This window comes from Somniosus microcephalus, chromosome 8 (genome assembly GCF_052327205.1).
Source record: "Somniosus microcephalus isolate GS21.2 chromosome 8, FLI_Smic_1.0, whole genome shotgun sequence".
NCBI classification, from domain to species: Eukaryota; Metazoa; Chordata; class Chondrichthyes; order Squaliformes; family Somniosidae; genus Somniosus; species Somniosus microcephalus.
The window spans coordinates 116,064,762-116,086,143 of record NC_140994.1 but is presented as its reverse complement, the minus strand read 5'-3'; the positions used below and the strand labels follow the sequence as shown (position 1 = coordinate 116,086,143).

At 45.9% G+C, this 21,382-nt stretch overlaps 1 protein-coding gene across 1 annotated transcript; it reads right to left on the bottom strand.

Moving 5' to 3' along the window:
- Positions 1-6,227: 6,227 nt before the first annotated feature.
- LOC147113756 (nucleophosmin-like) lies at positions 6,228-19,816 on the bottom strand. The gene is made up of 11 exons (XM_085995068.1): positions 19,700-19,816; positions 18,813-18,895; positions 18,138-18,257; positions 16,935-17,028; positions 16,146-16,261; positions 14,604-14,638; positions 14,065-14,128; positions 9,691-9,774; positions 8,492-8,599; positions 7,350-7,424; positions 6,228-6,363 (listed from the first exon to the last, which is right to left on the bottom strand). Exons 1-11 carry the CDS (start codon positions 19,755-19,757, stop codon positions 6,316-6,318), a joined length of 885 nt encoding a protein of 294 aa, XP_085851194.1. The 5' UTR covers positions 19,758-19,816; the 3' UTR covers positions 6,228-6,315.
- Positions 19,817-21,382: the final 1,566 nt, after the last annotated feature.

Sequence of the window (21,382 nt, the reverse complement as noted above, 5' to 3'; positions counted from 1 at the left end):
TCCTCGGTTGCGGAAAAAGGAAGAAATGTCTGAAGCACTGGTGTGGAAGGTGGCATCGTCGGAGCAGATACGGCGGAGACGGAGAAACTGGGAGAATGGAATAGAGTCCTTACAGGAAGCGGGGTGGGAGGAAGTGTAGTCCAGGTAGCTGTGGGAGTCAGTGGGCTTGTGCTACTGCTTTCGGAGAACAGACAGGGCTCACCCTCCCAGGATAGAAGCACTCACACTGCCTAGTTCAGATAGGAAGGAGTAAGGGATTTTAACATGAGATGAGAACTTTAAGCTCAAGGTGCTAATGGACAATGTTCCCCCTAATTTTTGGGGGTGAGCAGTCCCTGTGTGGCCCAATCAAAATTCCACACGCGCAAAATCTCCCGTTCAAAAGCTGGTAAGCAGCCTGCGCGGGACCTCCAGACGGCCGAGCACAGGGGTGCTGGGTGAATGGAACTTGCTGCGTGTTAGGATACGGGCAGCAGAGTTTTGGATGAGCTCAAGTTTATTGAAGGTGGATGGGAGGCTGGCCAGGAGAATGTTGGAATAGTCGAGTCCGGCAAATAACACACAAATGTAATGTTATGACCAACACAGAATATGCTCTCATTTTTTTAAATTCATTTATTTATTGCCCATCCCTAGCTGGCCTTGTGAAGACAGTAGTGAGCTACTTTCTTGAAGCGGTGGGGTGGGGGGGGAAGAACATGGTGCAGGTGAAAATGGAGTGGGGGTGGAAGAATCCAGGCCTAACCAGGGGGGAGAGGGGGGTTGGGGAAAAGAGAACTTAGTCTATCTTCACATCTGGATCACACTCTTGCTCTCATTCCCTCCCCTCCTTTAGACCTGGATCCACATTCTCACCAGCCTCCCCACCTATATTGCCTGTAATTTTCAAAATACCGTGCACTGAAATGCCAGCTGTGCGGGTTTCCTGGTGCAGTGCACAGCGCACCTTACAAGGAACACTGCCCCCCACCACCCTCCCCTTTTGATCTCCCCTCCCCTGCAATCCCCTTTTCCCCTCTCACCTGCGATTCATTCTCGTCTCCCCTCCCACCACCCATCCGATCCCCTCCTCTCCCACCACCCATCCGATCCCCTCTCCTCTCCCCCCTCCCCTCTCTCCCACCACCCATCCGATCCCCTCTCCTGCTCCGCAGGCTGCAGCTGCTGCACCATTGCTGTACATGCACGCCACAGTACCAAACTCATAAAACGCTGTGCAAATAATCACTCTGATAAAGGTCAAACCATTGTGGAATAAAAGGGACAGTACAGCATGGATATAAAATTGGCTAAGTGACAGGAAACGGAGAGTAGTGGTGAACGGTTGTTTTTCAGACTGGAGGAAGGTATACAGTGGTGTTCCCCATGGGTCAGTACTAGGACCACTGCTGTTTTTGATATATATTAATGACTTGGAGATACAGGGCACAATTTCAAAATTTGCAGATGACACAAAAAATGGAAGTATAGTGAACAGTGAGGAGAGACCTGGGGGTATATGTGCATAAATCATTGAAGGTGGCAGGGCAGGTTGAGAAAGCGATTAAAAAAAGCATACGGGATCCTGAGCTTCATAAATAGAAGTATAGAGTACAAAAGCAAGGAAGTTATGATGAACCTTTACAAAACACTGGTTCGGCCTCAACTGGAATATTGTGTCCAATTCTGGGCACCACACTTTAGGAAGGATGTGAAGGCCTTAGAGAGGTGCAGACAAAATTTACGAGAATGATTCCAGGGATGAGGGACTTCTTGGATAGACTAGGTTGTTCTCCTTAGAGCAGAGAAGGGTGAGAGGAGATTTGATAGAGTTGTTCAAAATCATGAGGGGTCTAGACAGAGTAGATACTGTTCCCATTAGCAGAAGGGTCGAGAAGCAGAGGACACAGATTTAAGGTGATTGGCAAAAGAATCAAAGGCCACATAAGGAAAAACTTTTTTACGCAGCAAGTGGTTAGGACTGCCTGAAAGGGTGGTGGAGGCAGACTCAATCGTGGCTTTCAAAAGGGAATTGGATAAATACCTGAAGGAAAAAAGTTTGCAGGGCTACGGGGAAAGGGTAGGGGAGTGGGACCAGCTGAAGTGCTCTTGCAGAGAACCGGCACGTGCTCGACGGGCCGAATGGCCTCCTTCTGTGCTGTAACCATTCTATGATTCTATCATTAATTTCTCAATGCAACCAAGTGGCACAGGTCAACACTCATCTCACCTATGGGGAAAATGGTTTGAATCCCACCCAAGCCACTAAGTTCAGTGTTGCCTTGCTCGCTGTTGGCCTGTTCTGAGACAAGTTTGGGAGTTTCAGTTAGGTTCCTGGCTACCATGGGCCTACTTGGTCATAGGGTCATGGAAATTTACAAACACAGGAGGCCATTTGGCCCATCTTGTCCGTGCTGGCTGACAAAGAGCTATCCAGCCTAATCCCACTTTGTCACTTCAAACGTCTTATGTTTCCAGCTCTTGGTCCGTAGCCTTGTAGGTTACGGCACTTCAAGTGCATATCCAAGTACTTTTTAAATGTGACGAGGGTTTCTGCCTCTACCACCCTTTCAGGCAGAGTTCCAGACCTCCACCAACCGCTGGGTGAAAAAATTTCTCCAATTCCCTCTAAACCGCCGACCAATTACTTCAAATCTATACCCCCTGGTTATTGACCCTTCTGCTAAAGGAAATAGGTCCTTCCTATCCACTCTATCTAGGCCCCTCCTAATTTTATACACCTCAATTAGGTCTCCCCTCAGCTTCCTGTTCCAAAGAAAACAACACCAACCTATCCAATCTTTCCTCATAGCTAAAATTCCCCAGCCCAGGCAACATCTTCGTAAATCTCTGCACCCAGTCTAGTACAATTACATCCTTCCTGTAATGTGGGAACCAGAACTGTACGCAGTATTCTAGCTGCGGCCTAACTAGTGTTTTATACAGTTCGAGCATAACCCCCCTGCTCTTATATTCTATGCCTCGGCTAATAAAGGCAAGTGTCCCGTATGTTTTCTTAACCACCTTATCTACCTGTCCTGCTTCAGGGATCTGTGGACATGCACTCCAAGGTCCCTCTGACCTTCTGCACTTCTCAGTGTCCTGCCATTTATAGTGTATTCCCTTGCCTTGTTCGCCCTCCCCAGATGCATTACCTCAAACTTCTCCGGATTGAATTCCATTTGCCACTGTTCTGCCCACCTGACAGTTCATTGATATCTTCCTGCAGTCTGCAGCTTTCTTCTTCATTATCAACCACACAGCCAATTTTTGAATCATCTGCAAACTTCTTAATCATACTTCCTACATTTAAGTCTAAATCATTGATATATACCACAAAAAGCAAGGGACCCAGTACTGAACCCTGCAGAACCCCACTGGAAACAGCCTTCCAGTCACAAAAACGCCCTTCGACCATTGCCTTTTGTTCCCTGCCTCTGAGCCAATTTTGGATTCAGCTTGCCACTTTGCCTTGGATCCCATGGGCTTTTACTTTCGTCCCAGTTTGCCATGCGGTACCTTATCAAAAGCCTTGCTAAAATCCATATAGACATCATCAAATGCACTACCTTCATCAACCTGCCTCAAAAAATTCTATCAAGTTAGTCAGACACAACTTTCCCTAGATAAATCTATGCTGACTGTCCCTGATTAATCCGTGTCTTTCTAAATGAAGATTTATCCTGTCCCTCAGAATTTTTCCCAATCATTTTTGCACCGAGGTTAGGCTGACTGGCCTGTAATTACTCGGTCTATCCCTTTCTCAACAATGGTACCATGTTAGCAGTCCTCCAGTACCATACCTGTAGCCAGAAAGATGCTAAACCCCTTAATTTCACACTCCTCCCTGATTGTGTCTGTTTTCACAAAAGGGGCGATGCAAAGTATTCATTAAGAACCACTTATGTCTTCTGCCTCCACACAGGTTACCCTAATAGGCCCTACTCTTACTTTAGTTATCCTCTTGCTCTAATGTATTTATAAAATATCTTTGGGTTTTCCTTGATTTTACTTGCCATTATTTTTTCATGCACTCTTTGCTTTCCTAATTTCTTTTTTGATTTCAGCCCTGCACTTTCTATACTCCTCCCAGCTTTCTGCAGTATGAGTCCTTGGTATCTGTCATAAGCTTCCCTTTATCCTACCCTATATGCCCCTTGACATATAGGGAGCTCTAGATTTGTTTGTCCCACCCCCTTTTTCTTTAAGAGAACATACTTGCTCTGAACCCTCACGATCTCCTTGCATGCCTCCCACTGCCCTGACATTGATTTACTTTCAAGTTTCTGTCTCCAGTCCACTTTAGCTAAATCACCTCAGCTTAGTAAAATTAGCTTATCCCCAATTGAGAACTTTTATTCCTGGTCTATCCTTGTCCATTTCCATAACTACCCTAAATCTAACTGAATTATGATCACTACCAATATACGCTCCCACTGATACCCGTTCCACCTTCATTTCTAAACCTCGGTCCAGAACCACCCCTCGCTTGTTGGACTTGCTATGTACTGGCTAAAAAGTTCTCCTGAATATATTTTAAGAATTCTGCTCCCTCTTTGCCTTTCACACTAATTTTATCCCAGTTAATATTAGGGAAGTTGAAATCCCATTACTGCCCTATTTTTGCATGTCAGAAATTTGCATACATATTTGCTCTTCTATCTCCCTGACTGTTCGGAGGTCTATTGTACACTCCCAGCAGTGCGATTGTCCCTTTACTGGTTCAGTTCAAACCATATGGTCTCATCTGATGATCCTTCCAAGATGTCTTCCCTCCTCACAGCTGTAAACATAGGAGCAGTAGGCCATTTGGTCCCTCGACCCTGCTCTGTCATTTAATGAGATCATGGCTGATCATCCAAATTCAGTACTGTCCCTGCTTTCTCCCCATATCCCTTTAGCCTCAAGAAATATATCCAACTCCTTCTTGAATATATTTAATAATGAATTGGCCTCAACTGCCCTGTAATTGATTCTTTAATCAATATTGCGACCCCCCCCCCCCAAATCTTAAAACTCTTAACCAGGAATGTTGAGCTGCCATTCCTGCCCTTCTTTCAGCCATGTCTCAGTAATAACTATCATCCTCCCACCTGTCAATCAGCTCATCTGCCTTATTCCCTAGAGTCCTTGTGTTGAAGTAAATACCATTTAGCACCGCCAAACTCCCTTGTCTATTTTCTAGCTGGTTTCCTCTGCCTACTAAGCTCACTTTCTAATTTTCTGCCTTCCAGTTCCAGCTTTGCTTCTCTCCCTTCTGAATCCAGTCTGAGGTTCCCATCCCTCTGCCAAGCTAGTTTAAACCCTCCCCAACAGCACTAGTAAACCCCATCGCGAGGATATTGGTTCCGGTCCTGTTGAGGGGCAACCCGTCCGGCTTGTACAGGTCCCACCTCCCCCCAGAAACAGTCCCAATGCCTCAGGAATATAAAGGCCTCCCTCCTGCACCATCTCTCCCGCCATGTATTCACTTGGTCAAACTTGGAAAATTGGGGCTGTTTTTATCCAAACAAGCTTACAGGGTGATTTAATAAGACATGTTTAAGCAGCCACATTAGAGGGGATATTAATAAAATGTTTGAATTACATGCCTGTAGATTATGCCACTGGGACTGGTCTTGGTCGCCCAAGGGGAATTTTCTGAGCCCTCGGGTTTTTCACTTCACCCAGGAGATTGCATGACTGTGGGGGTTCAGGCGGTGGGTTCAAGTCCCACGCCAGAGAATGTGGAGCACAAAAAATCTAAACTGACTAGTGCAGCCGAGACGTCTGCTCTTCAGATCCCATGACATTATTTCCAAGAGCATGGGAGTTACAGCCAGTATCGGGCCAATATTTATCCCTCAATCAACATCACTGAAACAGATTATCTAGTCATTATCACATTAATGTGCACAAATTGGTTGCCGTGTTTCCTACATCACAGCAGTAACTACACTCAAAAGTACTTCATTGGCTGTAAAGCACTTTGGGACGTCCTGAGGTTGTGAAATGCACTATATAAATGTAATCTTTCCCCCCAAACACCTTATCCTGGTCATCAGCAGGACCACTTATGTGGTATCAGTCTCCGCCCCTGCATCAGCACATCTGCTGCTGAAACCCTCATCCAATGCCTTTTGTTACCTCCAGACTCGACCATTCCAACGCTCTCCGGCTGGCCTTCCATCTTCCACAAACTTCAGCTCACTCACAGCTCTGATGCCCTAACTACCGTCCCCACTGACCCACATGGTGGAAAGGCACAATTGTAAACCAAACAGATTTATTTAACATGAAACAGATGAATGAACAGTACAATTTTCACACGACCGTGCTATTTCCCAATTCTTCTCTTTACTTCCCATCCAAGGTTTGCCTCCATGCCCAAAGTTCCTTGATTATCTAGAAAATAAAAAACACAGGTAATACCTTGCACAGAAACATGCCATTCAACCCAACAGGTCTATGCCGGTGTTTATGCTCCACAAGACCCTCCTCCCACTTTATCTCACCTCAAATCATTTCCTCAGTTATCTCGCTTCCCCTTAAATGCATCTATAACTTCGACACTACTGAACTCCATCATCATTTTAAAAGACCTCAATCACGTCACCCCTCAGTCTTTTTTCTTGAGGAAAGTGCCCCAGCCTGTTCGATCTTTCCTGATCATTAAAACCTCAGATCTAGTGTCATTCATGTAAATGTTTTTGCACTCGCTCCAGAGCTTCTATAACATTTTGCAGTACGGAGACCAGAACTCTGGGCTAACCAAGGTTTTATACAAGTTTAATACAACTTCTCTGCTTCTGAATTTGTCGTAGAGAAGTGAACCAGTGTTTGCACTTTTATGGCCTTATTAACCTGTGTTTACTTTTGTGAATTTGTATCTATAGATCCTTTTCCGTCGCTACCGATGCTCCCATTATTTTTTTTGGGTGCGGTGCCCATTCAAAATACCGCGCGTGCATTGTTTCATTGAAAAGCCAGCGAGCCAGCTGTACGGGAGGTCCAGAGAGCTACATGGGTGCACAGCTTAAAGGGAACATTGGCTGCTACCCCAGACTTTCATTTGCTATTCACACCCATTCTGCAAGTTTGATTGTGAGCACTGGAGCGCCATCCAGTGGCAGCTAACAATACTGCATAATAATCAGTCTGCACAATCTTGTTGGGTTAGGGTTTTATAGGTGCGAGCAAAGCTCCTGCCACTCCACGGTGGGACAAGAACTCAACTCAGCTGCACTATATGCATTCATAGTCAAAGGAATCAGTACAAAAAACCAACAGACAAGCAAGCAGCAAATTGCAGTAAGTAGCTGCTACAGACAACAATTCAGCACAGGCTGAATAAAAAAGTCATTAACAAGTAGCTGAAATCAAAAGCTCACCTTTGGGTCATCTGTCCTGTAACCATGTCTAATGTAGTTTTTGAACTTTGGCTCCAACTTGGGCAGACCAGCACCCTGTGGAGACGAGAGATGCAGTCACTTTCAGCAGCTACTAAACAAAACTTCAGCTTCACTATTAACCACCCCCTCCTCCCATATCGAGTGTCTGAAGCGGTGAAACAGGACAGAGGTTCGAATCATAGAATCTTACAGCACAGAAGGCCATTCAGCCCATTGGGGTCTGCTGTCTGAAAGATCAAATTAGTCCCACTCTTTTCCCCCATGCTCTGCAAATGCCCTAGGATTAAGGCAGTGCATTCCAGATCATAACTTGGGACAGTAAAATAAATTGTCTCCCCTCTGGTTCTTTTGCCAATTATCCTATGGTTACCGACTCTACTAGTGGGAAATCTCCCACTAATTCAAATTCAAATCGCTTTATTGGCATGATAAGGTACATCTTATGTTGCCAAAGCATCAAAATAAATTTATGGTTGAACACATAAACGCAGTTCTATTCACACAGTGTATAGACAGGTATATCCCGGTGTATAAATATACATTCGTATTGTTTATATATACTCTTTTCTTAGTTTACTGGTTGTCCCTCTGTTCATGGCAAGCTGTAACATAGTAGCTTCTCTCCTCCCCCAGTAGGAATGGGAGTTTTTGGTTGTCATTCAGATTTCTGAATTCAGGGCATATTTGTGAGAATTTTTGGTAGAAATTCTCCCTGATATTTTCCACTACCTACTCGCTCATCAAAACCCCTCCATTTTGAACACTTGGGTTCAAATCCCAGCCTCCAGCTGATCCCAGGCAGTAGTAAGGGAACTCTAAGGCAAGTGGCTCTAATGCCCAAGCCTTGCCACAGTGCAAGATGAGCAAAGAGTTCCCCTAATCTCTGCACCACAACTCCTGCTAGGAAGCACATGCAGGGGGAAGGACAGGATCGGGATGTAATGCAATGCTGCCCGCTGTTCAACAGCCACTGTCCATCAATCCAGGAAAGCACAGTGTACATTCCAATACATGTACACTTTCTGTAACACGAGATCAGATTCCTCATTTTACGCTGTCAACACACCAGTGCACGAGTTGATGTACAATAATGGATACGGCAGCTCTCCATGACCACTCACTTTTTCCAATGAAGCTTTCAATTTGGTCATGATTTCTTCAATAGTCATCGGTCCCTTTGGGGTCTTGGGTGTCTGGGGTTTACTGTTGGGTTTCTTGGATTCTGGTGTCTGGGGGAGGGAATTAAAAAAATGAAGTACTCCACTGTCCCAATATTAAAAAAAACTAGTTTGCTCCATACAAGAACTCTCAACCTTTAAGAGCATATTACATTGCACCAAGTGACACAAATGCTCCACAGCCCTGCAGCTATGGAATTTGATCCCTCAGGTTACCTGTGCTCTGCATTTGGGTTACAGTTTACTGCATGTACAGACAGCATAAAGACTATAAAGTCGTTTCACAGCCACAGGGCAACATGGGTAAAACCACCACCATTACTGTGTACTCTTTGATCTCTGGACAACCCCCAATTTAATAAAATAGCAAAATACTGCGGATGCTGGAAATCCGAAATAACAAAGTGCTGGAAATACTCAGCAGGTCAGGCAGCATCGAGGAGAAACAGTCAACGTTTCGGGTCGAACCCTTCTCAGAACTGGAAAAGGTTAGGGAGGAGAGATTTTTAAGCAGGGGCAGGGAGGAAAAGAACAAAGGGAATGTCTGTGATGGAGATTGACTGACAAAAGGGATGATGGTGCAAGGCAAAAGGAAGAGGTGTAATGGGACAAGTTAAGAAACAAAAGATGGCTCTAGATGATGTGTGGATGATGATGGCAGCAACATTAATAGCTGCCATGTGAGGAAACAAGAGAAAAAAAAATAAAGAAATACAGGGGCCAATTTATAGTCTGAAATTGTTGAACTCAATGTTAAGTCCAGAAGGCTGTAAAGTGCCTAATAGAAAGATGAGGTGCTGCTCCTCGAGCTTACTTTGAGGTTCCTTGGAACAATGCAAGAGGTTGAGGACGGAGAGATCAGAGTGGAGGGGAGAATTAAAGTGACAGGCGACCGGAAGCTCGGGGTCACGCTCAGCGGAACACCTTCGTTCAGTCCACAAGCGTGACCCCGAGCTTCTGGTCGCCTGTCACTTTAATTCCCCCCTCCACTCCCACTCTGATCTCACATTGTTCCAACAAAGCTCAACGTAAGCATGAGGAACAGCACCTCATCTTTCTATAGATGGAAAATAGGCACACATAGACAAGTTGCATAAATGGAGAAAGAGCAATACTCAAACTACTAGGTAATGGTCACGAACCTTTGACTGCTCGTTTGCTGCAGGTGTGGATTTGGTGGGTGTTTTGCCATTTTGGTTGGGAGTCCCCTTGAGTGGAGTTTTCTGCTGCAAATACAATTGAAAAAAGAAACGTGCAATTTAAATTCTCATGTTCAGGTCCCCAGCTCTCCCTTACAATCACCAACTCTGGCCTCTGCACCTACCCCCCACCCCCACCACAATCTAGGGCTCATGCTCTGAAATTCCCTCCTGAATCTGCATCTCCGTTTAAAACCAGACCAACCCGAATAGCTCATTCTTTGGATCCATGTCAACTTTTGTCTGATTATGCCTGTGAAGTGCCTTGGGTTGTTTTTCTACGTTAAGGTGCTACATGAATGCAAGTTGTTGTAGCACATCTGGTAAATCTCCTCTGCACCCTCTCAAGGGCCTTCACATACTTCCTAAAGTGTGGTGACCAGAACTGGACACAATACTCCAGTTGTGGTCTAACTAGGGTTGCAAAGGGGTGGAAAGTTTCTGGTAAATTTTCCACAGGAAGTTTAGCTTGGGAATTTTGCCCAAAAAAGCACATGCTAGCATAATATTGTTTTTTTTGTATTTCCCCCCCCCCCCCACAGGTCCTCTCTTAAAATTACTAAGAGCTGGAATCTTAATTATTAAGGAATTTCTTAATCAATATATGTTTATCTTCTTACTTGGCTTGTTTTAATAATTACAAGTTTTGTGTGTGACCGTGAACAAATGTGTCCTGATTGGGTGGATGAGCAATTAGCTCCCTCTATTTGTAATATTTGCATATTGAATTGTGATTGGCCTGCAGGCATCTGTAAGACTGCTATAGTTTTTTTTTTAAGATCCAGGTTAGGGGTCCTGAGGGAAGTCATTTTGTTTTCTGCTGATGTTGTGATGATGCAGTAAGTAAATCAGACTTTATACCAAATAAACCAGTTACTTGTTGAACTCTGTTGTCCTTCAATTTAAAATATACAAAATAATACACTATTGGTGATGTAGCGTCGTGTGTGTACAGGTCATGCTTCCATCACATGGAGCATCAGCAAAAATGTACTCACCCTGTTGCAATCGTGCTGATCGACCGCAGTTCCGACACAGAGACGAATGCCCTTTATTTCTCTGCATAGAACAATGCCACGTTTACCGTCGGATGTGTGGAAGCATTTTACCCCAGGCATTAAAGATGGAAAGACTGTGTACATGTGCAAACACTAGAAAGCCATATGTAAAGAATGCCACAAAGATGCAGCAGCATTTATCCAAATGCAACAACTTCACTCAAAGCTCACAGCAGTCAGCCCAGAGTTCCTCTGCTTCCATTCAAGAAGATGATGGTTCTCATTCAGCATCAGGCTCCTTATCATCAGCAACTCCTGGCCCACTTGGAAGGTTCTTTGATACAATGGATAACCATAGCCAGAAGAATGCAGATGAGTGCCTTGCTCGAGCTGTATATGCAACAGGCTCACCCCTCATGCTCACAGCCAATGTGTACTGGAAGAGATTTTTCAATGTTATTCGCCCTGCATACTGTCCTCCCACCAGACATGCTTTGTCTACTTATTTGCTGGAGGCTGAGTATAACAGAGTCCAAGGAAAGCTCAAAGAAACGATAGCGATGGCAGACTGTGTTGCAGTTATCTCAGATGGGTGGTCAAATGTACGAGGGGAGGGCATCATAAACTACATCGTCTCCACTCCTCTCCCAGTGTTCTTCAAGAACAAGAACACCACACTGAAGCTGCCCAACAACACTAGATGGGTGGTGTTGTCATAATGTACAACAGCTGGAGGGTAAGGAGTCGCTGCAAGAAATGGCAATATCCCAGTCTGGGGATATGGAAACCACCATCAAGAAAATACTGCTGGATGATGTGTTTTGGGAGAGTGGTTAGCAGCCTTAAACTACTCTCACCAGTAGCATCTGCAATTGCTCAGATTGAAGGAGACGACACTGTCTTGTCAGATGTTCTCAGGCTTTTTACTGATTTAAAAGAACAAATCAGCATCGCCCTACCCACATCCCTGCTGCTCAAAGCAGAGGAGAAGGCAATTGTTCAATTCATACAGACACGTCAAGAATTTTGTGTCAAGCCGATTCATGCTGCAGCATACATGCTGGACCCAAAGCATGTTGGGAGACCAATACTTTCTGGAGAACAGATCAACAGCGCTTAGTGTGGTTTCTACCCTCTCACACCATCTCAATCTGGATGTGGGCAAAGTTCTGGGAAGTCTGGCAAAGTTCTCTACCAAGCAAAGTCTTTGGAATGGGGATGGGATATGGGAATCATGCAAGCATATCAGTGCACATACCTGGTGGAAGGGACTTTGTGCATCTGAGGCCCTGTCACCTATTGCATCGGTGATACTCCAAATCCCACCTTCATCAGCGGGCTCTGAACGAAACTGGTCACTTTTTGGGAATACGCATACAATGGTGTGCAACAGGCTGACTAACAAGAGAGTGGAGAAACTGGTGGCTATCCGGACGAACCTACAACTTATTGAGCCAGATACAGAAGTGTCCACCACACAGCTAGACACTGACACAGAGGAGGAAATGGACACGTCAGAGCCAGAGAATCAGGAGGAGTAGAAGACTCAAAGGGGACAAAATAAGGACAAATTACAGGCTAAATAAGCTGACGCTCTTTTTATTTTATTTAGATGGGTCTTTTTTGTGGGGGTTCAATAAAGTTCAAAATTATAACCTAAATAAAGTTTTGAAAGCCTGTTTTTATTTGTATGGAACAGTATGTCTATTTTGACGACAAAGATAATATAAGGGTCAGAGACAAAAACCATCAGTGTGCAAAAAAACTCAAAATTCCCATTAATTCCCATGGAAAGTTTCCTCTTTTAAAAATTCCCAGAATTTTGCAACCCTAGGTCTAACCAGCACTTTATAAAAATGTTCAGCATAACTTCTCTACTTTTGTACTCAAACATAGAAGATACCTCTATTTATGAAGCCCAAGATCCCATATGCTTTGTTAACCACTCAATATGTCCTGCCACCTTCAGGGACCTATGCACATTAACTCCCAGGTCCCTCTGTCCTTGCACGCTCTTTAAAACTGTGCCATTAAGTGTATATTGCCTCTCCCTGTTCCTTCTGCCAAAATGCATCACCTCACTTCTCTGCATTAAATTCCACCTGCCACTTGTCTGCCCATTCTGCTAGCCTTTCTATGTCCTGTTGCAGTTGATTGGTATCATCCTCACTGTTTGCCACACCCCCAAGTTTGGCGCCATCGGCAAATCAACCTGGGAGTTAATGTGCATAGGTCTCTGAAGGTGGCAGGTCATATTGAGAGCGTGGTTAACAAAGCATATGGAATCTTGGGCTTCATAAATAGAGGTATTGAGTACAAAAGTAGAGAAATTATGCTGAACCTTAATACAGCGCTGATTAGGCCACAACTGGGGTATTGTTTCCAGTTCTGGTCACCACACTTTAGGAAAGATGTGAGAGTACTTGAGAGGCTGCAAAGAAGATTTACCAGAATGGTTCCGGGGATGGGGGATCTTAGCTACAAGGACAGGTTGGAGAAGCTGGATTTGTTTTCATTAGAGCAAAGGAGATTGAGGGGTGATTTGACAGAGGTGTGCAAGATTATGACAGGTTTGGATAGGCTAGATGGGGAAAGGCTGTTCCCACTAGTTTATGGTACAAGGACTAGGGGACACAGATGGGGGTGTGAGGAAAAACTTTATGCAGCGAGTGTTGAGGACCTGGAACTCACTGCCGACGGAAGTGGTGGAACTCAATGTTTTCAAGGGAAGACTGGATAGGCACTTGAGGGAAATAAACTTGCAGGGCTACGGGGATAGAGCGGGGGAATGGGACTGACTGGATTGCTCTACAGGGAGCTGGCACGGACTCGATGGGTCGAATGGCCTCCTTCTGTGCAGTTATGACTCCTTATCCAAGCTGCCACTGACCCACCTATTCCACGAGCCTCAATTTTGCTAACCAGCCTTCTATGTGGTACTTTGTCAAACGCCTTCCAAAAATCCATGTAGACAACATCCACTGCATTCCCTTCATGAATATTTACCCATTTTGCTATTGGAACCTGGCTTAGGAGCAGGAGTAGCCTTTTGAGCCTGTTCCACCAATCAATGAGATCATGGTGGCTCTGTATCCTAATCCCATCCACCCACCTTAGCCCCATATTAATTGAGCTAGCATCAACTGCTTTTTGTGGGAGAGTTCCACACTTCTGCCACTCTGCGCAAAAAAATGTTTCCTAACTTCTCTCCTGAAGGGCCTGGCTCTGATGCTTGCTGCTCTTCATAAAAGATATGCTTGTATACGGTCTCCAAGAGTCACAGTTTTTAGCCTCTGGAAATGCTAATTGCCAAATTTACCTTTTTTACAGGGGTTACCACCACCTCCTCGTCTTCGTCATCTTCATCATCATCTTCATCGTCCCTAGAACAAAGAAACTTGGTTCAGTGAGACAGTCAACATCCTGGTCAAATTTTTGGGCATTGTCTACTGTTCTTACTCTAGATTCCCATGTCGTAACAGTGCTGTCAGGCAAGTCTCAATTCCTTGCCTTAAAGTATCTGCATCACGGATATTGAGCCAAGCTTTCAATGTCAAGATCTTTATGTTTAAAGCACGAAGCAAATGTAACTAAACGACTAAATCTGATTAAAAGAACTGTGGCAGATGAACTCGAATATTTGTATAGATAGATAGCCAGATTCAACCGCAGGATTGTAAATTTCTTACTAGTGAATGAATTGGTCTGCTTAACTTTTGCCACACAATTCTTACTCCAGCTTCCCCAGAGCTACTCAGTTCATGTCAGGAACCAGATAGGTTCAATAATTTCCCATACAAGCACAATACTGCCCACCAAAGCTACAGTAAAAAAATCATGGCAAGAATAAGCACTCACTCGTCATCATCATCATCTTCCACTCTCATTTTTTTCTGTTGAGCAAAGAGAAGTTTTAACTTAGCATTATAATGAAGCATTTATTTGTGCCAACTGCAATATACTTGGGACGGGAGGGAACAAAACACTTCTGAAAATATTAATCTAGGCAAGGCTCAAATTTCTTTCCACAGCTTCAGTTACCATGAGCACCCTAGCAAACCACCCCCCTCCCCACCACACAATAGCAGTGCCCAGGAGCACCCTAGCAAACCACCCCCCCTCCCCACCACACAATAGCAGTGCCCAGGAGCACCCTAGCAAACCACCCCCCTCCCCACCACACAATAGCAGTGCCCAGGAGCACCCTAGCAAACCACCCCCCCTCCCCACCACACAATAGCAGTGCCCAGGAGCACCCTAGCAAACCACCCCCCCTCCCCACCACACAATAGCAGTGCCCAGGAGCACCCTAGCAAACCACCCCCCCTCCCCACCACACAATAGCAGTGCCCAGGAGCACCCTAGCAAACCACCCCCCCCCCCTCCCCACCACACACAATAGCAGTGCCCAGGAGCACCCAAGCAAACCACCCCCCCTCCCCACCACACAATAGCAGTGCCCAGGAGCACCCTAGCAAACCACCCCCCCTCCCCACCACAATAGCAGTGCCCAGGAGCACCCTAGCAAACCACCCCCCTCCCCACCACACAATAGCAGTGCCCAGGAGCACCCTAGCAAACCACCCCCCCTCCCCACCACAATAGCAGTGCCCAGGAGCACCCTAGCAAACCACCCCCCTCCCCACCACACAATAGCAGTGCCCAGGAGCACCCTAGCAAACCACCCCCCCTCCCCACCACACAATAGCAGTGCCCAGGAGCACCCTAGCAAACCACCCCCCCTCCCCACCACAATAGCAGTGCCCAGGAGCACCCTAGCAAACCACCCCCCTCCCCACCACACAATAGCAGTGCCCAGGAGCACCCTAGCAAACCACCCCCCTCCCCACCACACAATAGCAGTGCCCAGGAGCACCCTAGCAAACCACCCCCCCCCCTCCCCACCACACACAATAGCAGTGCCCAGGAGCACCCAAGCAAACCACCCCCCCTCCCCACCACACAATAGCAGTGCCCAGGAGCACCCTAGCAAACCACCCCCCCTCCCCACCACAATAGCAGTGCCCAGGAGCACCCTAGCAAACCACCCCCCTCCCCACCACACAATAGCGGTGCCCAGAAGCACCCTAGCAACACCCCCCCTCCCACCACACATAATAGCGGTGCCCGATGTGGACAACCCCACACGAGTGCTTCATGAGAGATTTGATTTTCCCTATATTCAAGGGGACAAACATTTCCAGACGGCTGTACGCGAGTTCACGCTGCTTTCAAGGTTACTTGCAACCCGCGCGAGTTTTCAAATACAAGCCAGGTTAGCACCAAATGGATAGCTATGCCGAAAAACAAATTACATGGGGCAGTTTGGCAAACCTGGTTAGTGGCTGGGAAACTCTCCACCATTCTGACTGCAGCTTTAGTGTAGTCTCATGCCCATACCTGCATTATTTTGGATGCCCCGGCAGCTGCTCGTTTTAGCGCTTGTTTGGGTATGGCTTTCTCCAGCAGGCTGTCGTCCTCTTCATCAGATTCCAAATCATCATCATCATCCAATGCTTAAAATACAAGATGAAAGGAACTCAAGTTACCCTGATCTCTATTTCAAAAGACACTTGGTCGCCCAAGACCTTCACATACAGAAGCCTCAGCACAATAGCTACCGAGAAATCCTTCTACGGGAAGGGCAGAGATGGAATATCCTGTATGGAAATATACACATACAGCTGTTCAATATAGGGGGAAACATAGGAACCCTTGTCTTTCCATCACCTGCATGCGGAGATGCCTTGGATACTCCTACGTTAGCCAATAGCTTTTGTTTTAATATAAAAGGGCCAGCCCGTTAATTTAGAAAAATCAGGCCCAGGATCAGCGCCATTCCAGGCTCAAATTAACCTGGAGTAAATCTTAGCCACAATGCCCTCCAAAGAGCACCATCAGACAATGTTGGTTCTGATGAAGGAACTTGGATCAGAAACATTAACCGTATCTTTCTCACCACAGATGTTCCCTGACCTGCTGAGTGTTTCCAGCACCTACTGTAATTTGCTTCCACCCCCCTCCGGCTTCAGGATGATCCCCCAGATTTGAATTATCGCACTCGCCACCCCCTCAATCTTTTAGTGGTATAAAGCCCAAGTGTAGTGTCAATTATTTGGCTAGTCAGATACTCCACTGTCTCTCTCCTCCCCCCCCCACCCCCGTTCAGATGTTTCTGTGCCCACTTACCGATGAGGTGTTGCCCACTGATGTACACAGGACCCGCTCCAGATTTGAGTCTGAACGTCACGGGTGGTGCAATTTCAAATCCGCCCAAGCTAACCTGTTTTTAAAAAAAAAAAAAAAAATTAAAATCACTAGCACTCAACAACCTGTTAATAACGTGCTGTTATCCATATTATAGCCTATTGGCCATTTCTGGCTGATAAACACAGACCAAACCAGTCACAAAGCTCCAACTATGTCATTCTATTTGCACTTACATTTGTTGGTCAGACGTGTGAATTTTTACCAAGCTTCTTGCTAGGCCTCAAGGTTTTAAAGGACTGCCTTTAGTACTGGCGCTTTATCGTTGGACGCCAAAACACTTAGATCTGTTATTAGCAGCTCAATAAATGCAAATTATTGGGAATATTCATTTAAATGTGAAAGAGGTTCCCCGATATTGTGCCCAAGTGGCCCATGAACATAAACACCAAAACCCATGACACAAAATCCAATGCCGGTGAACAGGAAGCAACTTACTGGTTGTAAAAAGGAATATGGAATGAGCTGGGACTAGTTCTTAGAGGCACTTTCAGCACACCCCTAACCTCCAACTGATTGAATGTCACAGGCCACAGAATAGCTGGTGCATGAGTATTTTATCAGTTAATGTCTCCTGGATGTCAATTACCCAATGTCAAATATTTTTTGGACATTATCTGGTCATGTATATCATTGCTGTTTGTGAGATCATGCCGAGCACAAATTGGCTGTTGCATTTGCTGCATTACAACAGTGACTACACTCCAAAGTACCTATTTGGCTGTAATGAGCTTTGGGACATCCTGATGTCATGAAAGGCACTAAATAAATGAAAGTTCTCAAAGAACAGAAATCGCTGGAAAAACTCTAGAAGGGTTTCGACCCAAAACGTTCTGTTTCTCTCTCCACGGATGTTGCCTGGCCTGCTGAGTTTTTCCAGCGTTTTCTGTTGTTATTTCGGATTTCCAGCATCTGCAGTATTTTGCCATCGTATAAATGAAAGTTCTCTTTTTTTTGGAAAAGACAGCCAATTGATATTTGCATAACAGCTCTGGGATTATCCTAATAGCTTGGCACAAAACACATCATTGTACTGCCCCAGATTGCAAACATCAGAAGTTCTTCCCAAAAAGTTCCCTACTCTCGATTTGATGCACATCCTTCTGGAATAAACCAGATACTTACTGTAGGCTGTACTGACAACTTCAGAGCTGCAAATGTGACCTTCATGCTCTTGCCTTCAAAATTTAAGCCTTCTGCTTCTACCAGGTGCAAGTCATCACTTGCACCAGCGCCAAGGCAAACCTGCAAAATAGAATCAAATACAGCCTGTGAATAGAGGCAAGCATGTTCCCACATCAGAAATCAAGTTTACTAAATGTACAGGTCAATATAAAACTGCACTCAGGTTTAGCATGCAGACCAAAACCTAAACAAGTGATTTCACTTCAGAGGCAAAATGTTTTTTTTAAAGCACCAAAATAAGGATGACCAGCACACCAGAATTCCCCAGCTCTTCAAACATTAATGAACATCATGTATTCCTCTGCGCCCCAATAGAAATACTAAAATTGCAAGGGATATATTAAATTGTCCAGTTACAGTTCAGCGTTCTCTGCTTTGTACCCCCCACCTCCCTTTCAGTACCCAGCTTTGCAGCCGGTATAGAAAAGTTGGGAAGAATCTGCCCACCAGCAAGCATGCTAAAACCCACATGGCGAGGACCATGCTCGGAACTAAAATCCTGCTGTGGCACTCGGAGAGGCTCTTGGGTTCTGGACTGGTTTTATTTGGTGCCGGTCTGCATAGTGATTTTCTACAGAAGGTCAGCAATGTGAAAGAGGCAACAAACACACTCACCGTCCTCAAGGAAAGCTGATGCTCAGAGTCATCGTCGTCAACCTCCATCCTGTATTCTTTCTCATCTGCCTTGAGCTCACAACCTGAAGAGAGAAAGAGAAAAACCTCAAGTGTACAAATTTAAGATGCAAACCGACACACATAAATGGAGCAAAGCAGGAAAGGAAAAGAAACCATCATCATAAAGTGGCCATGGTGTGGAGATGCCGGTGTTGGACTGGGGTGGACAAATGTAAGAAGTCACACACCAGGTTATAGTCCAACAGCAGCGCTCCGAAAGTTTGTGATTTCAAATAAAACTGTTGGACTACAACCTGGTGTGTGACTTCTTACATCATAAAGTGGGGTCGTGACTGGGGCTTCCCTGCTTTTGTCCCCAATCACTGCAAATACTCAAGTTTACAGTTCATTTGTACTGAACACAATTTAATTGCCATTGCAGACCTCTGTAATAGAGGAAACCAATTGCCCACTGCATCTGCCCCATTGAAGCCACGCGGCATTTCAGGCTACACGTGACGTTCTTAATCGAGATCAAAGCGACCCTGAGCCAGACCCGGGCACCTCACCGGCTGCGATGGTCACCCGGACAGCGGCCTGAGCCTCGCTCCACATGGCAGCGGCGAAGGGGGAGCCCGAGCCCTGTCTCAGCGCCTGCTCCCAGCACCCGCTCCACCGAGGCGGGTTCCCGGGCCCACCGCTCACCCCGCTGACTAAGGCCCGCCATCCGCGGCCGGGCTCCGCCACACGTGGGGCGCCACATGGCGGCGAGGCCTGCGCTTCCCCGGCCCTCCCTCACACGGAGTCCGGGCCTGTGCCCGCTCGCTCGCCGCCCTTCCCCACTGATCCGCGAGGCCTAGGCCTGGAGCTAAGGGCCCGGCTCTCACCGAACAGGAAGCTCTGCGGCCGCAGGGGCGCCGCGTTCTCCAGCTCGCAATCCTCCATATCTGCGTTGCTACTGCTAATTCCCGGCCCGCCGCGCTCTGCCGCCTTATATAGGAGACCCGGCCCCGCCCCCAGCTCCGCTCTCGCGAGACTCCAGCCCAGCCTGTCAATCAACAGGCTGCCTGCACGTGCTGGGGACAGCGTGCGGCTCAGAGTGCAGTGAAGCCCTGGCCCCAGAGTACAGTGAATACAGCACAGCCCTGGCCCCAGAATGCAGTGAATACAGCGCGACCCCGGCACCAGAGTGCAGTGAATACAGCACAGCCCCGGGCCCAGAGTGCAGTGAATACAGCACAGCCCCAGCGTATATAAATTGTGAACAGTGGTCCCAGCACGGATCCTTGTGGAACACCACTACCCACCTTCTGCCCCTGTGAATAGCTACCCTTTACTCCCACTCTCTTTCTGTCTTGAAGCCAGCTAGCAATCCATTCTGCTACTTGTCCCGACTCCACGTTCTCTGACCTTGTTCATCAGTCTATTATGGGGTACCTTATCGAAGGAGTTTTGAAAATCTAGATAAATTACATCTACTGCATTACCATTGTCTACTCTCTCAGTTATCTCTTCAAAAATTCAATGAGGTTGGTCAAGCAAGACTTTCCTCTTGAAATCCATGCTGACTATTCATCATTATTATATTTTTGGTTTCTAGATGTTCTTCTATTTGCTCCTCTAGTAGGGATTTCATTATTTTTCCTACCACCAATGTTAAGCTGACTGGTCTATAATTCCCTGGACATGTTCTATGCCCCTTCTTAAATACAGGCGTTATGTTATCTATCCACCAGTCCTCTGGCACTATACCTTTTTCTAACGAATTGTTAAATATGTGTAGTAATGCCTCGGCTATCTCTTACCTAGATTCTTTTAAAATGCACAGATGTAATCTATCCAGACCAGGGGTTTTATCCTGAGTTTGATTAGTTTATTTAATATATCCCCTCTTTATTTTAAATGCACTTCTCTCATTAATAATTTCATCATCCAATGTCATGTCCACTGGTTCGATCTCCCTGGTAAATACTGAAGCAAAATAGTTAAATATTTCTGCCATCTCCCTATCGTTACCTGTGGTGTTGTCCTGTCCATCCCTTAAATGGCCCTATTCCCATCCCAACCTTCCTTTTTTATTGATGTGCCTGTAAAATATTTTACTATTTTGTTTTATGTTCCTTGATCATTTAATTTCATAGTTCCCCATTGCTTTCCTAATTGTTTTTTTGACTTCTCTCCTAATCTTTTCGTATTCTCCCTCGTCATGCACTCCCCTGTTGTCGTTGCACTTCATGTATGCCTCTTTCCTTACCCTCAATTGTTCCCTTATGGCTTTATTCATCCATGGACTCTCATTCGTGTTTAGTTTATTCTTTCCATTTACATAAGATATAGGAGCAGGAGTAGGCTATTCGGCCCCTCGAGCCTGCTCCGCCATTCAATAAGATCATGGCTGATCTGATCTTGGCCTCAACGTCACTTTCCTGCCTGTTCCCCATAACCCTCGACTCCCCTATAGCTCAAATATCTGCGTATCTCCACCTTGAATATATTCACTGACTCAGCCTCCACAGCTCTCTTGGGTAGAGAATTCCAAAGATTCACGACCCCCAGAGAAGAAATTCCTC